We start from the raw sequence: 11,235 nt of genomic DNA, 5'->3' as shown, positions 1-11,235 counted from the left end.
TTTTTTAAATTTTACCTTCTCAAAATAATGAAAAAAAACGTAAAGAAAACTCGAAACGCCGTTTCCCTGAAGAAGAACGGCTGCTTCTTTTACTCTTAAACGGCTTTTCTCTTCCTCCTTTTCGCAAATCTCCTCTTCCCTTAAAGTGTCTTCTTTTTTCGCCCTTCTTCCTCCCCTCGCGTAAGGTAAAATTCTTCCTTTGCTCTTTAATATTTTAAATTTTCCATTGAATTTCTGTTTCTCTTATTTCTACTATTGCTAGAGGTAAATCGCCTCTCTCTGATTTCGTGATTTCTCATCTCTTTCTTATTTTTGACATTTATTTGGTGTGTATTCCTTGTGTCACTGTACCAATATTTTGGGTTTCTTCCGGATAGATTTAGTTTCATCAAGTCATGTAAATCAAACTGAATAAACGGAAGCCGCTTACATATTCTTTTTCGCCGCTTACATATTCTTTTTCGGACAATGAAGTGATATTTTGTGCCTACTTTTTAGTCTTTTCTAATGTTTTTGTAGTTCGTCATGCTTTAGGATTTGGGACTCTCAACATGTATGGCTACACATCTTTTTTCCCCTTAAATATTTTGGTTAGTTTCAAATATTGCTTCAAACTGCATATTGTATGTTATGGGACTCAGCATGTGTGGTCTGTATTGTTATTGGCCTAACATTGATCAGTTAAGACAATCATAATCCACGAAAGAAGCGCAAGAGGAGTTCGAAGTGCAACATATTTACTAGGCCAATTATCAATGATAATTGTTGTCTCCTATGTAGAGGATTGTACTACAATAATATTTGTGGGTAAATATTGCTTAATTTTCCTTTGCAGTGTAATAAGGATAACTATTTTGCTTTTCTTTTACCCAAATTGATTTTCTGATGATTAATTGTGTGTTCACCTTCTTCAGGCTTTGCCTATGTCCCATGTTGTTTGTTCTTTGTGATAAGCTTCTATTTCTTAAATAGTTTTAGTGTGATTTTCTTTGAACTGTATGGTGTGAATATGACTTTGCTTTTTTGAATTTGCTGTAGCTTCTAAGAGTTCTCGACTATCTGATCCTCTAATCCTTATTATGGCTATGACATAATTGGCTTTCATGATATTCTCTTTCCAGGTTTGCCGATTTCATCCAAGTTCAATAAAAGAGTGACCTTTAGTTTGGTGCAACTTTACGGATTCATATCTCTTTGCATATAATTTCTTTTATTAATAAGGACTTACCATGGTCTACATATTTAAGGGAGAAAAAACAAAAGAAAAATATGTATACAAAACTTGAAATAGCTTCCATTAGCTTTTACTTGAACTCAAAAAGCAACTAAAACTTCACTGACATAAATGCAGCTGCACTAGAAGCCAAAACCATTGTCAAATTGAAAATATAATGTCTTAGTTTTTTTTCTTACCTTCATAAAATGTCAAGTGTTATTTATTTGACAAAAAAAATTGTAGGAACCAGTATAGCTTGTCAGATGAAGCTCCTATTCAAGTTATATTATCTTTTGTCTATGTATTATTGATTCCTTTTGTTGTAAGGAAGAGATAATATGTAGTACATAAAAATAGTTTTTTGACATAAAGATTGAAGTAGGACACCTATTAGATAACACTGGAATTTTTTCTTTCAAGGTGTACATCTTAATCTTGGTTATTTAGTTACTAAGCCATGCCAACTTTTGTAAACGAAGATGAGGCAGAATGATACTGTTGAATTGATGAGAGAATTCCTTGATGCTGTGTTAATGGCTATTCCTTCTACACCTACACAGAATTTCAACAATGCAGTTTGTTTGATATTGGTGTGTCTACATGATAACTTCACTTCGTGCCATTTGCTAGGAATTGGAGGAATCTAAGTATTATGAAGAGAAGTGTCACTGGTGTAGAAGAAGCTATATACTGTGTTTTGATCGAGCAACTTCTCAATTTTCTTTTGCTTCTTTCTCCTTAATTAAGCAATTTCAGTTTCACCTTCCTTTCTCCTCATTACTATGCATTTCCCAAATTTTAATGACATATTCCCTTCTTCTCCTACATTCCACATAGAAGCAATAAGAACACTGCTATAGAAGGTCTTCGTAGTTTTGATGCTGAAGTGAAGGTGCAAGATGTTGCAGATAAGTTGGGAATTTATAATGGAGTTTGCGCTAAATAGGAGGAAGGGTGTTATTTTTACTCCATTATTATACGTATCTGGATTAGTTATTTCTTTTAAGTTTTTTATATTTTAATTGTTATTGTATATTTATTTATATACAATAAAGATAAATATTGCAGAGAAGTTGGGAATTTATAATGGAGTTTGCTTTGAATAGGAGGAGAAAGGGTGTTATTTTTACTCCATTGCTATACATATCTGGATTAGTTTTTTCTTTTAAGTCTTTTTATATTTTAGTTGTTGTGTATTTATTTATATATGAGTATTGTTTTGTATATGAGTACTTTAAGCTTTAACAAAGATTTGGTGATAGGGAGATAGTGCCATGATAATAGTAAACATGCGTGTTCTGTTTTTTCCGCAAAACTCTGGCCTTTAGTGCAGGCTGAAATTTAAGCTGGAATGGAATCCGATAATTTTCCGCTTAAGGAAAAGAGTGGGAATAGCATTAGCTTCGAATACAAAAGGTACCTAAGTTACTGAAAAGTAGTCTTGAAAATTTTAAAATAAGACAAGACAAATAAGAGAATAAACAAAAAAAATGAGGAAAAAAAAGTAAGGAGTTGTGTTTGAAGAGAATAGTAAACAATGTTAGAAAAGTTTGTTTTAGAAACATAATAAATGTTCTGTGTTAACTAATGAAATACCTAAGGATATAATTAGTAAAATCACTAAGAAAGAAATTTAATGAGGGATTAAGAAAAAATATGACGGAATATTTTATCTTTTCTATTTTATTGTAATTTTAATTTTTACCCTCATTTAATTTTTCTTTATTTTAGAAATCTCAAAAAGTCACCATATTTATACTAATAAATTTTTACTACTACTTGTATAATTAGTATTACTGATGAAAAGAATTTAAATGTAAATACTATCACCACTAAAACTACAAAAAGGTAGGAATCTTATTTACTTTGATTTGTCTGTTATTTTATTTTCACCTTAGTCGTTTGGTTTTGTAATTTTTATTTTGAATTTTTCTTCAACATGCATGGGACCTCGATATAATTGTTATATGACTAACATTATGTAATTTGTTTTAGAAAATATTTAACAACTAAATTTATAAAAAGAAATATGGCTAATTAACTAGTTTCATATGATTTAAAAATTAAAACGTTACACCCCAATTTTACATTGTGAAACACAGCTTTTCTCTATCTTCCTCCAATAGCCAACTTGTCTTCTAGGAAAAATAAGATTCTCTACTCCTCGGGTGTCATGTCAAATAAAGATGGAGTACCTATTATAATCTCTTTAACAAAATATATCTCAGTCAGCTGCCATTCCATTCCTGTGTCCACATTGTCATAGCTGCCGCCTGCCGGCCGTCAAAATGGTCCAACGCCACCCTCAGAAGAATTCACTTCTTTTCCTAAATCAGGGACACTCCAACAAACTAGGAAAGCTAATTGCGTTTACTTTGTCATCCCTTATTTTTTTCTACTTAATATATTCCATTAAGATATACTCCTATATGCGCTTCATTTTGTGTTGACCTTAATTGACAAGTATACTATTTGTAAAGCAATTTGACTCGTATATCACTACATCTTTTTCGTCTCCTTCCCTATATTTGTGGCAGAAAATTATTTAACGGACTGTACAAGGACCTTTTTGAAAATATAACCATCAAAGAAGGACCAGCCAAAAAAATAAAAAGAGTAAAAGAGAAAAGGAAAAGGAAAAGAAAAAGTGGAGTGTGCGATTTGCACAGTACAAGTCATACAAGAATATTTAGGACTAAGTCAAACATTCAAAGTTTATTAAGTGTATTTATTACGATGTGAGACTTTCTTGGATTATTAGATAGATGCCTGCCTTGCCTTCACATCCATACAAAGCACATCCTTCCAACTTTCTCTCTCCCTTTTCTCTCATGAAAAACGTACTAAAATAAATTTTCAATATAATTCTAGAAAAAGTTGTTAAAAAAATGACCACATGTATAACAAAAAAAACAAAACACCACTTTCAATTAGGGAAAGGATTCAATATATTAAAAGGCAAATTAGCCCTTGTATTTCACGTCAATGAACTAAATGATGAACAAAACAGACAAAAATACTACTACTACTGTAGTAAGAGTTGAACTAAGTCTTGGTCTTTCTTCATTTTCTTCTCTTCTTTCATACTTGAAAAAAGAAAAAACTGCAGATGAGTGTGAAAGAAAAAACATTAATCAGAGAGGTACTGTCCTCTGATCAACAATCAATTACTACTACAACAGATGATACTATGTGTTCATCTCAGGGGAGAGACTCAGAATATTCATCTGCTCAAGAACAACTCTTAGAATTTATGGAGAAACTGAGCTCAATTCTCACTGAATTGAAAAATGATAAAAGGGTTATTATGACCAACAGTACTCCTATTCAGAAAGCCATTGAATCACTTGAAGTCGATTTTAAACGTGCCGAGGCCTTATTGAAAAGCAGCCAATTCTCCCTTGCACATGATGAGCAACACATACAAGTACAAGTGATTGTGCAGAATCTTGCTAGAGCTTTAGGCCTTGTGCTCTTTGCTAGTCATGACGTCGTCGAAATTACTAACAAGGTAGAGATTGAGACACTGAGAAAAGATATGATGAAGATGAGTAGTGTTAATAAGCCTAGTTTGATCATGAGCTCAGATGAATCCGAGTTCTCATCATATGATCGAGAGATAGTAGAAGAAGAAGACGATCGAATAACTTTAGATGTCGATGATGTTGTTGTTCAAATCAAATATAGTGATGAAAAAATTCTTAAGCGCGCGCTCAATGGATTGAATACATTGGTTTTGGATGGTATGATTACTAAAGAAACGGTTCATCATGAAGATATGATCCCCGTGCTGTTTAATCGGCTGAGTTCAAGTAAAGCTGACCATAGATTGATCATACTCAGAATACTAAAAGCCCTGGTCGCTCAAGATGATGAATATAAGGTACATTAACTTAGTATTCCCTCCATCCAAATTTATGTGGCACCGTTCAGATTTCGAGAGTCAAACGAGTTTTTCTTTGACCGTAATTTTTTCATATGCCTTCCAAGTATTCTAAACTGTTGATTACTGTGACTTATAGTACCTTTTACGTAGTTTTTGAATATGTAAATTTTATTTTAAAAAGTTTAGAAATTTTATGTCCGAATTCATGATCAAAATTAAGAATTTTAACTGTCGAAATTTGAATGGTTCCACATGAGTTGGGACAAAGGGAGTATTAGTTAAATGCATTCAAAATTGAGAATCAAGAAGCTGAAAGTTTGGACTTTTCATATTGTGTGCAGGAAAAGATGGCAGAAATGGGGAATTTATCGATACTGGTGAAGTCGTTGGGTCGTGATTTTGAAGAGCAAAAAGAAGCAGTGGGTTTGTTGGTGAGTCTCTCTGATGTTGCTGCAGTTAATAGAAGAGTTGGGAGAATTCAAGGCTGCATTGTAATGTTGGTTGCGATTTTTAATGGGGATGATCAAATGGCTTCTCATGATGCTGCCAACTTGTTAAATTCTTTATCAGGCAATACTCAATATGCTCTTCATATGGCTGAGGCTGGTTATTTCAAGCCTCTTGTACACTACTTGAACCAAGGTAATTTGTGAGTCTTCCATATATTATATATTCTTCTGTCCCAATTTATGTGAGACTCTTTCCTCTTTTGATTATCCCAAAAAGGAAGTCACCTTTCTATATTTAGAGACAATTTAATTTCAAAAGCAACGAGAAGATTTACTGCCACACGAATAGCTAAGTATTGTTTTAGACCGCAAATTTCAAAAGTCTTTCTTTTTTGTTTTAAACTATGTGCCTAATTAAACGGGGCCACATAAATTGTGACAAAGGGAGTATTTGATTAATAAGCTATACTCCCTCCGTTCCAGTTTATGTGAACCTATTTACTTCATGGTCCGTTCCAAAAGAATGACCCATTTCTAAATTTTGAAACAATTTAGTTTAAACTTACAATTCTAACCTTAATGAGAAACTTTTATAACCACACAAATATTTTGGGCCCCTTTTTGACTTGTTTAGGACCACAAATTCCAAAAGTTTCATTTTTTCTTAAATTCCGTGTCTAGTCAGACAAGTTCACATAAATTGGAACGGAGGGAGTATTTACTAGAACCGTTATTATATGAGTTCTACACGATGCTAGATGCAGAGGCACATAATAGACCGATATGAATATAGTAAAGGGCAGTCCAATGCACTAAGCTCCCGCTATGCGCGGGGTCCGGACCACAAGGGTCTATTGTTCGCAGCCTTATCTGCATTTCTACAAGGCTATTTTTCCGGCTTGAACTCGTGACCTCCTGGTAACATGACAACAATTTTACCAGTTATGCCAAAGCTACCCCTTCCGATATGAATATAGTGAACTGATTAATATATGTTTGCAGGATCCGATATGAGTAAGATTCTAATGGCAACAGCACTTTCTAGAATGGAGTTGACAGAACAAAATAGAGCTAGCCTTGGACAAGATGGAGCCATTGAACCCCTAGTGAAAATGTTCACAACCGGGAACCTAGAAGCTAAGCAATCATCTCTAAACGCGTTGCACAACTTATCTACCTCGAAAGCAAACGTTCAATGTCTGATAAGATCAGGCATCGTTGCAACTCTACTGCAGCTTCTTTTCTCCGTGACATCTGTGCTCATGACTCTAAGAGAGCCAGCATCCGCGATTCTTGCAAAAATAGCAGCTCAACCGGAAGCTGGCATTGTACTAGTGAAACACGATGTTGCTCAGCAGATGCTTTCGCTCCTAAATTTGACTAGTCCAGTAATCCAGTGTCACTTGTTAGAAGCACTTAATGCTATCACTGCACGCCCGAATGCCTCAAGGGTCAGAAGAAAAATGAAGGAAAATGGCGCTGTTCGCCTTCTCTTGCCATTCCTAACAGAAAGCCGCAATACCAAGATAAGGAATGGAGCTTTACATTTGATTTACGTATTATCTAATGATATGCAAGGCGGGGAGCTAATGGAGCAGCTAGAAGAAATGCATCTGAACATATTGATCAACGTCGTATCATCATCATCCACTACTGATGATGAAAAGGCTGCTGCTATTGGCATACTAAGCAATTTTCCAGTGAATAATAAGAATGTTACTGATATGTTTATGAGAGCTAACCTATTGCCCATTTTGGTTTCCATATTGATGTCAAGTACTCCTACAACATCATGGTTATTAGCTGAGAACATTGCTGCAATATTAATCCGATTTACTCTTCCTTCGGATAAGAAACTACAACAGTTTTCTGCTGACAATGGGGTGATCAATGCTCTGGTAAAGTTGCTCACGTGTGGTTCAATAGTTGCCAAATCTAGAGCTGCAACATCTCTAGCTCAACTATCTCAAAACTCATTCGTTCTGAGAAAATCGAGAAAATCAAGATGGTTTTCGTGTGCCCCTCCTCATCCTACAGATGGTTTTTGTAGTGTACATGATTGTCATTGCTCTACAAGAAGCACATTTTGCTTGGTAAAAGCAGGGGCAGTGCCTCTGTTAGTCGAAATATTACAAGGCAACGAAAGGGAAGCCGATGAAGCTGCACTAACTTGCCTTGCAACATTATTACAGGATGAGATTTGGGAAAATGGGAGCAATTTCTTAGTGAAAATGTCTTGTGTCCAACCACTTATCAAGAATCTTGAAGAAGGGATCAGCCTGAAAGCTCAAGATAGATCACTTTGGATTTTGGAACGGATTTTCAGAGTGGAGGCTTATAGAGTAGAGTATGGTGAATCTGCACAAGTGGTGCTTATTGATTTAGCACAGAATGGTGACTCATTGTTGAAATCTACAGTGGCTAAACTGTTAGCTCAACTTGAGCTCTTGCAACCCCAATCAAGTTACTTTTGAGACATCACATTAACGAGCAAAGAACTCTTATTTCTTTTCTTATACTTCAATTATTTGTTGATTGATTGAAATATTGAAATTGTACAGTCCTCATACTGATAATCATTTTAAGTTGCAAAATTTTCTCTTTATTAAATAAGGTTTTTGGAGATGAATCAACCTTGTCGTCTTCAGTACATTATTTCAGCATTCTGAAGTGCTAGTGTAGAGGTCACCGCTTCTTCTCCTCCCAAAAGTGTGAGTTTTGTGAAAGAATACTCACATCTATTTCAAAACCTTACAATAACGGGTGAAGTAGCCCAGGATCGTTTAAACCCCTTTGAGACCCTTATCGCGTTCGAGCCTCGAAACAGCCTCTTGTAGAAATGTAGGCTAAGACTGCATACAATACACCCTTGTTGTCCGGTCCTTCCCGGGATCCCGCATCATAGCGGGAGGCGGGAGCTTAGTGCACCGGACTGCCCCTTTGTTTTTTTTTGAGAGAGAGCGAGCGAGAGAGAAGCGGCGGGAGTTAGGGGGGGTGGGGATTGAGTACGGAGAGACACTTTAGGCTCTTCATATGAGGCTGGTTATTTCAAGCGTCTTGTTCGCTACTTGAACCAAGGTAAATGAATTGTTATGATTGTAAATTGTAACTATTTGATTAATATATCCTACTAGTAAATATTTGATATGAGTAAGATTATAATGACAACAGCACTTTCAAGATGAGCAGTTCACAGATCAAAACAGAGCTGGAGCAATGTTCACCACTAGAAACCTGGAAGCTAAGCAATTACCTATATAAGATCTATATATATGGAGTACTAGTAATTAACTCTATGCTAAAAATAAAGTGAAGACGAAAACCTCTATATATGTTGTATCACTTTCTGTTATTGTTCTTGGACCTGGGCAATGACGATCGGATCGGATCATGCTTCCAAGTGAGTGCAAAACAAGGCTTGTCAGTTAATCTATGACGAAACATCCAAACAGTAGCCCAATAATCATTATGTTCATGCAAACCGTAGGATCTATAGAACTTCTTCCACCCTGAATTAAGCACATAAAGCTTAGAATCTGCCCAAGACTTGAATATCATATCGTATGCAACCCCGTCCGGACCATAAGTAGTCACTTGTATTCCTTTACAGTCATAAACATCTTCATGTTCATGCAACATTGGCAATATAAAAGCTATGACTTTGTCCCTATTCAAAGAAAGCCTGTTGAAATTATCACTTAAATCTGTGTGTGTCAAGTGTTTTTCGAAAGGCTCACTGCATATTCCAATGATTCCTCTTAAACTTTGAATTGGTGGAATTCTTGGCAATCTTTTGCTTAGCATATTTTGAAGTAAAATAGCATCTTCCTCTTTCAAAACATGGTGTTTCATTGATAAAAGTATATAGGCTGCATTATTAATGACCTTCTTGTCGTCGTCTCTATTTTCCTCATGGATTTGTTCATTATTCGACATGACTTCCTTGGATTTATTGTTACGTATTGTTCCACTTGACGATCTCTTGAATATGCTTCCCTTTTTCGCCATGATTATTCACTCACTCTTTGAAACCTAATGAGAATTAAACTACGTACAGCAAATTAAAGGGAAAGGGTGTATATACGATAGAGTGTTATGAAGAAGAAAGACTTCTTAGAATCTCAGGCTATTGATAATAAGGTTCCTACTACCATTACAGCTCTGTGGTGTGCGTCTTAGTACTCAATTTATTTATGGATATATATATGTTTTTTCCCTAATTTTTCGTGTTTGTATTTATGATATTTGCGTGTAATTAATTGGTAGTTTAATTAAGGGAAGAAGCTAATGTCGTCAAATATTAATACAGTAGTCTTTGGTACGTAACTGAATATTTTATTTTTACCTTCTACCCTAAGGCCTAAAGCAAGCCAAAAGAGCTAATAATTCCCAATTATCCTCAACTACACCTTATATCAAGGTATTATTGTTAAAATCCCTAAAGCAGCTACGAACTTTCACCGCCTAGTTCCTGAAAATATCTCTCTTCGGCCTAATCGAATTGTAAAGTTCTCCCCTTTTTCTCTTTCAACTCTCTCTCTATATATAGTTCTCACACGCGAAACCCTACCCCTGATTTCTTGTGGTGGAATACTAACTAAGAATTGGGTGTCAATTGTTGCGTCTGCACCTACACAATTACACATGCACGCACGTATATATGATGATTCTTAACGATTTGTTTTTTAATTTTTCTTTTTTCAGCTTTTTTTTTTTTTTTTTTTTTGGCTAATGAAAGGAGAGGCTACTATATTAAAAGCATAGGAAAATTAGTATTACCTAACATAAGGGTAGACCGCATTGCGATTTTCCTCAATTTATCTTTAATAAAAACTGGTAAAATAAAAGTTGAAGGTGTTTCCCAGTACATAATATTATTTTCCTCCGTTGATATATGTCGCCTGATGCTTTCATACTTGGCCAAAGCATCTGCTACAGTGTTGCCTTCCCAGTATACACGTGTTATTTCAGCCACTCCAATAGCATCAAGAAGAAAATGTTGGACTTTAAGCCATTGGACTTTAAAGTAGAAGAAGTGTGAATTGGAAATGGAGGGAAAATGAAAATTTGAAGAAGTGAACTTTTGTCTTGCACTTTGTCCCTCATTGGTGAGGGACAATCACATTTGTGTGCTTATAAATAAATTCACTTCTTAAAGCTCTTAAAAGGAGTTGAAGAGAATGAACCCTCGCGCCGTCGTCGTCGCTCGCTCGGCTCGGCTTCGGATTTGTCAAATGATCAATAAGATTATTTTTTGGACAAAATTTATTTAATTATTTAATAATTAATTAAATTCCAAATCACTGCGGAAACTACGCCAGAACCCAGCTGAAAGTTCAGAGGGCCTCGCTGGCCGCGGTTCTGCCGCGATCGCGGTAGAACCGCGGCAGGCCGCGTATTTTCTGAAAAGGCACCTTTCCAGACACCTCTTCTGATATTTGCCTATAAATTCTGAGGCAAGGCTGCATCTTCTAGACACGAAAAAACACTCTAGAACTTCTTTCTTTCTGAATATACTGCATCCTAATTCGCTGTCTCTCTCTCTCAAATTCGTAAGTGTGATTTTGCTCCGTTCTTTGAGTTCGTTGGTATCCTGCAGTTTGTATTGCCACTGTTGCAGGAAGGTTTATTCCGTTTTATCCTGGGAGGATTTAATCCATTACCTTGGCAATGTGTGAGGGGGC

At 35.5% G+C, this 11,235-nt stretch overlaps 1 protein-coding gene and 1 long non-coding RNA gene across 3 annotated transcripts; both read left to right on the top strand.

Moving 5' to 3' along the window:
- The first annotated feature begins 47 nt into the window (after positions 1-47).
- LOC142176370 (uncharacterized) lies at positions 48-1,977 on the top strand. 2 transcript variants are annotated; one of them, XR_012704888.1, is made up of 3 exons: positions 52-185; positions 1,039-1,121; positions 1,847-1,977. It is a non-coding gene; the product is annotated as an uncharacterized LOC142176370 (long non-coding RNA). The 2 variants fall into 2 exon arrangements; XR_012704889.1 differs by lacking the exon at positions 1,039-1,121 and having other exon boundaries at positions 48-185.
- A 2,223-nt stretch (positions 1,978-4,200) lies between these two features.
- LOC107815635 (U-box domain-containing protein 44) lies at positions 4,201-8,180 on the top strand. Its single transcript, XM_016641251.2, has 3 exons — positions 4,201-5,099; positions 5,444-5,744; positions 6,554-8,180. The coding sequence occupies exons 1-3, from the start codon at positions 4,326-4,328 to the stop codon at positions 8,023-8,025; spliced, it is 2,547 nt and encodes an 848-aa protein (XP_016496737.2). The 5' UTR covers positions 4,201-4,325; the 3' UTR covers positions 8,026-8,180.
- Positions 8,181-11,235: the final 3,055 nt, after the last annotated feature.

This window comes from Nicotiana tabacum, chromosome 22 (assembly GCF_000715075.1).
Source record: "Nicotiana tabacum cultivar K326 chromosome 22, ASM71507v2, whole genome shotgun sequence".
NCBI classification, from domain to species: domain Eukaryota; kingdom Viridiplantae; phylum Streptophyta; class Magnoliopsida; order Solanales; family Solanaceae; genus Nicotiana; species Nicotiana tabacum.
Note: the sequence above shows the minus strand (reverse complement) of the source record. Positions and strands in the feature narration are given on the sequence as shown.

What these genes read in the sequence shown, in the direction of transcription:
- LOC107815635 (XM_016641251.2), top strand. Translation starts at nt 4,326, where the DNA reads ATGAGTGTGAAAGAAAAAACATTAATCAGAGAGGTACTGTCCTCTGAT. An exon ending in CTCAAGATGATGAATATAAG is followed by an intron (nt 5,100 to 5,443) that starts GTACATTAACTT and finishes TATTGTGTGCAG; the next exon opens with GAAAAGATGGCAGAAATGGG. An exon ending in TGTACACTACTTGAACCAAG is followed by an intron (nt 5,745 to 6,553) that starts GTAATTTGTGAG and finishes ATATGTTTGCAG; the next exon opens with GATCCGATATGAGTAAGATT.